Source organism: Zingiber officinale, chromosome 11B (assembly GCF_018446385.1).
Source record: "Zingiber officinale cultivar Zhangliang chromosome 11B, Zo_v1.1, whole genome shotgun sequence".
Classification (NCBI taxonomy): domain Eukaryota; kingdom Viridiplantae; phylum Streptophyta; class Magnoliopsida; order Zingiberales; family Zingiberaceae; genus Zingiber; species Zingiber officinale.
In genome coordinates this window covers 21,732,511-21,736,800 of record NC_056007.1, presented here as the reverse complement: position 1 = coordinate 21,736,800, position 4,290 = coordinate 21,732,511, and the positions used below count along the sequence as shown (strand labels likewise).

The following is a 4,290-nucleotide window of genomic DNA, read 5'->3' as shown; positions in this document are numbered from 1 at the left end:
ATTTGTCTCCGGAAATTTATAAAAAATTTCTCCAATAATTTTCCCTTCATGGTGGATTATAAAAATAAAATTTTATAAATTAAAATAATTCTTTTAAACATGTGGTTAATTTTCAAAAGGAAAGTTATCTCTAAAAATTAAAATCTCCTTTCAATTTACAAATAAGGAAAAATATCAAATATTTTCTTAATTTTTATAGAAACTTATAAAAGAGATATTTAATTTTTAAACTCTCTTTTAAATTATGAACATGGTTAAAAAAGGAAAGTTTTCTTAAAATTAAAATCCACCTTTCAATCTACAAATAAGGAAATATTTCAAATCTTTTCTTAATCTTTTGTAGAAAGCTATAAAAGGAAAGATTTAAATTTCAAACTTTCACTACAAGAAAAATGTCATTCAACAACACTCAAACGACAACGGTTTTATACCAAACCGTTGTCTTTTTGCCTTTTAACAACGGTTTTAACAAAAACTGTTGTCTTTTAGTAATTTTTTTGATCTATGACAACGGTTTTTAAAAACTGTTGTCTATTTATATTTTTTTTGGGGATACGACAACGGTTTTTAAAGGGTACGACAACAGTTTTTTTAAAACTGTTGTCTATGTGCGCTTTTTTGGGATTACGACAACGGTTTTTAAAAACCGTTGTCTATTAAATGTTGTTGAATGCGATTGTTTTTTCTTTCGCCACTTTTTCTCCTTCGTCATTTTTCTGTCAGTGTTGTTTACGCCTTGTTTTTTTCTGTCTCTTTCCCAAAACCCTACTCTTCGCCGCCTCCTCCTCACCGCCCTCTTCACCGCCTCCCTCCTCACCACCTCTTCACCGCCTACTTCGCCGCCTCCCTCCTCACCGCCCTCTTCACTGCCTCCCTCTTCGCCGCCTCCCTCCTCACCACCCTCTTCGCTGCCTCCTTCCTCACCGCCCTCTTCGTCGCCTCAACTTTCGGCCTCGCCACCTCCTCCTCGCGGCCTCTACTTTCATCTTCACCGCCTCCTCCTCGTCGACTCGACTTTCAGCCATCTTTGTTGCCTCCTTCTCACCAGCGCCTCCTCCTCGCCACCTCGACTTTCATCTATCTTCGCTGCCTCCTCACTAGTGCCTCCTCACTTCTGCCGCTGGAATCATCGACACAAAATGACATGATGGATAAAGGTACGACAAACTATTTCCTTTATCTGCAACAACAACATAGACAAAAGTGTTGTTTTTGTTGCTCAAGCAAGGAACAAGCTGATACAAACTCTGGGGCTCGATTCTTCTCCTACAACTCATGAAACTTTCCCACCAACCATTTTGGTAATGGTCGAAGCCAGAGCTTGAAAGATCGGAGGGTGACAAAGATTGGGAAGGGAGGCCACAGCTTCCGCTCGCAAACTTCGGATCCACCAAGCGGATCGTGCCGCTTTTGTAAGATAGCTGAGTGATCAAGTAGTGTGTGGAGCCGATGGAGATGGTGGCTTTGTCACCGTCGCAGGTGAGCTCGTACATCCGATCCCCGCACTGAGGCGGATCAGTTGTTCGACGAAATGGGTGGCTGATGTCGTGGAACAGACCGCAAGAGAAGGGAGCACAAGCTTCTTGGCTCCACTGCTGCTGCTACTGCCCCGTAGCTGTAACAGCAGCCTGGGACAGGAGGAGGAAGAGTAGCGGCAAAAGCATAAGTATGGCCTCCTCCACGCTTCCTATCTCCCAATCCCAAGCTTTCTGTGCTCGAGCACGCCTCATCCCTGCCTCCCTTTTTGGTCCGATTCGTTTCGCCCTCCCTCATCGTCACCGGAGAGACGCCTCCTACCGGAAGCCCCTGCTCGCCATGGTCGTCACGGCGACCACCGCAGAGATGCCAAAGAAGCGGCAGGCCTCCCGGGACCGCTCGTTCGTTGACGAGATGAGGACCGTTGCTATGAGGCTGCACACCAAGGATCAGGCGAAGGAAGGCAAGAAGGAGTCTAAATCGCCGCCCGTAGCTAAGTGGGAACCGTCCATCGAGGGCTACCTCCGTTTTCTAGTCGACAGCAAGATCGTTTATGATACCCTCGAAACGATCATCCAGAAGGCCGCCTATCCCTTGTGTAAGTTTTGGTTTCCATCTTTGATGAAGTCCTTAGTTGTCTCTACTTGTTAACCTTTTTACGTTTAATCGAGGACAGAATTTATTCAATTGGGAAATCAGACAAATTTAGCTTTTGAGATATAATAATTGAACATCATCAGCTAAAGTTTTCATTGACCGTTCAAAGCTGTTATATTTACTGCTGCGTAGATTTTGCTTCAAATATACAAGTCATCATTTTTATAAATCCTTTGGCTCAACAAGAAAGGTTCAGCTACACTTCTACATAGGATAAAGTTTGTATGTATCAGTTGAATTTTCTTTTATTAATTCAGCCGTATGGACTGTCAAAAAAATCCATCCCAATCCAAACCAAATGAAGGCAGTGGGTGACCTCTTGTGGTTGCGTCGCCTGCAAATTATATTATGTTAAAATTTAGTAGTTGATGGATGCTACAAGTAGTTGCAAAATAAGGATAGGAAATTGGAATAAAACAGGGCATTTGTTGCTTTCTAACTGATAGTCTGGTTTTGTTAGTTTCTATCAGTAACACGCTTGTGCTTGCATGGTAGCTGCTTTTTGGATCTAATGATGAAATAATAAGATAAACTACTATCTATGATATTTTAAAGAAAATTTGATTTTATTTATAGGAACAGGCAAATTGTGGCAATTTACTAGTGTTATGTATTTGGAACATAGTTCAGTATATACATAACCATTGTATTGTAGATGCTGAGTTCAGGAGTACTGGCTTGGAAAGGTCTGAAAAATTAGCTAAAGATCTAAAATGGTTCAAGGACCAAGGGCATACCATTCCCGAGCCTTCTTCTCCTGGTGTTTCTTATTCCCAGTATCTCGAGGAGCTATCTCAAAAGGATCCTCAAGCTTTCATCTGCCACTTTTACAATATATACTTTGCTCATAGTGCTGGTGGGCGAATGATTGGCAAAAAGGTACTTAATTTTTCTCTAAATGTCATTTTCCAGATTGTGACCTCCTGAAAAATTGCATCTCTTGTGCAAAAGTTGACTTGCCTTGGTCACTCGATGTTACTAATGCTTGTGACCATTACTTTTATATCTAGCTTTCCTTCATACGTTCTTACATATGGTAGTAAGATGTTTGCTCCCTTCGCCACTTCCATTATCACTTGATACTGTGATTTTTTCATATGACTTTTAAGGCACTGAATCTGTCTACTTAGTCTATCCAGAAAAGGTAATATCATAGAATCAGTTTAGCTCTTACAAGCAGCATAATTGTTTCCCTTGGTAAGCATTTCATTCACATTATTACAGTTTTGTCCAGTTTGGAACCAAAATCTCGCAATGAAGAGCATCATGAGAGGAGCATAAAAACTACTTAGAGTTTTAAAATATGTTATTATTGAGGATGTTCAATATTTAAGAAATAGATAGATTCACAGCATGAGCGTTCAAATAGACAGGTTCACAGCAATAGACAACAAAACTTGTTCTTCTCAGGTCAATCTGTTATTTTATCTCCTAGAATCTGTAGAAGGGTAGTATGTCTTGGCTAACAGCATTCATAATTTGCCATGCCTTTTGTATCTGCTGCAAATCATAGTACGTAACACAATCTCATTTAAATAACCCCTTGACTATGGTTGCATACAGCTTATTTGTAGTGGTGTCTGTACTTCACCATCATGCCATCTATGAAATTCATCTACTCTTTTAGATTCATGGCTAGTTACCTAATTGTACAACATTTAGCGTTTTAGACTGAGTAAGTCTCGATTTTCATGAATAGGTTGGGTGGAGCTAATTAGAGTTTTCTAATTAGATTAAGATTAGGTTTTGTTAGGTCTCTAAATCATTTTATGCATTTTTTTAACTTACTTTTGGACAGCGAGTTAGTTCTTTTGATGGAATTATACATCTATGATGCTTAATTTGGGATTGTAGCATACTTTTTGACCAAAGAAGTCTAGATCAATGATAGATTGTTCTTCAATCTACTACTCTTTTTAGCATCTTTATCCTGCTATAATGTTATTCTTTAAGATTATGTAGCATTGATTTTTGTTACTCTTTCTGGATTCATTTTTATTTAATTAAGGCATTCTTTCCTTTAATGGTCCCTTTTAGAATTTAATGTATGACTTACTCCTTAGCATCATATGAAGTGTGTGGGAACGTTTGCATTAGATTGTACCTTTTAGAATTAATGCTGCTTGATCATTGGGAAAAATAATGTTTGCATGATTT

General features: G+C 39.3%; 1 protein-coding gene across 1 annotated transcript; it reads left to right on the top strand.

Moving 5' to 3' along the window:
* Nucleotides 1-1,815: 1,815 nt before the first annotated feature.
* On the top strand, nt 1,816-3,075 carry LOC122034561 (heme oxygenase 1, chloroplastic-like). Its single transcript, XM_042593860.1, has 2 exons — nt 1,816-2,074; nt 2,789-3,075. Exons 1-2 carry the CDS (start codon nt 1,816-1,818, stop codon nt 3,058-3,060), a joined length of 531 nt encoding a protein of 176 aa, XP_042449794.1. The 3' UTR covers nt 3,061-3,075.
* The last annotated feature ends 1,215 nt before the right edge of the window (nt 3,076-4,290 follow it).

Excerpts from the sequence above, each read along its gene's own strand:
- LOC122034561 (XM_042593860.1), top strand. The coding sequence starts at position 1,816 with ATGGTCGTCACGGCGACCACCGCAGAGATGCCAAAGAAGCGGCAGGCC. Across the intron at positions 2,075-2,788 it reads GAAGGCCGCCTATCCCTTGT|ATGCTGAGTTCAGGAGTACT; the intron begins GTAAGTTTTGGT and ends ATTGTATTGTAG.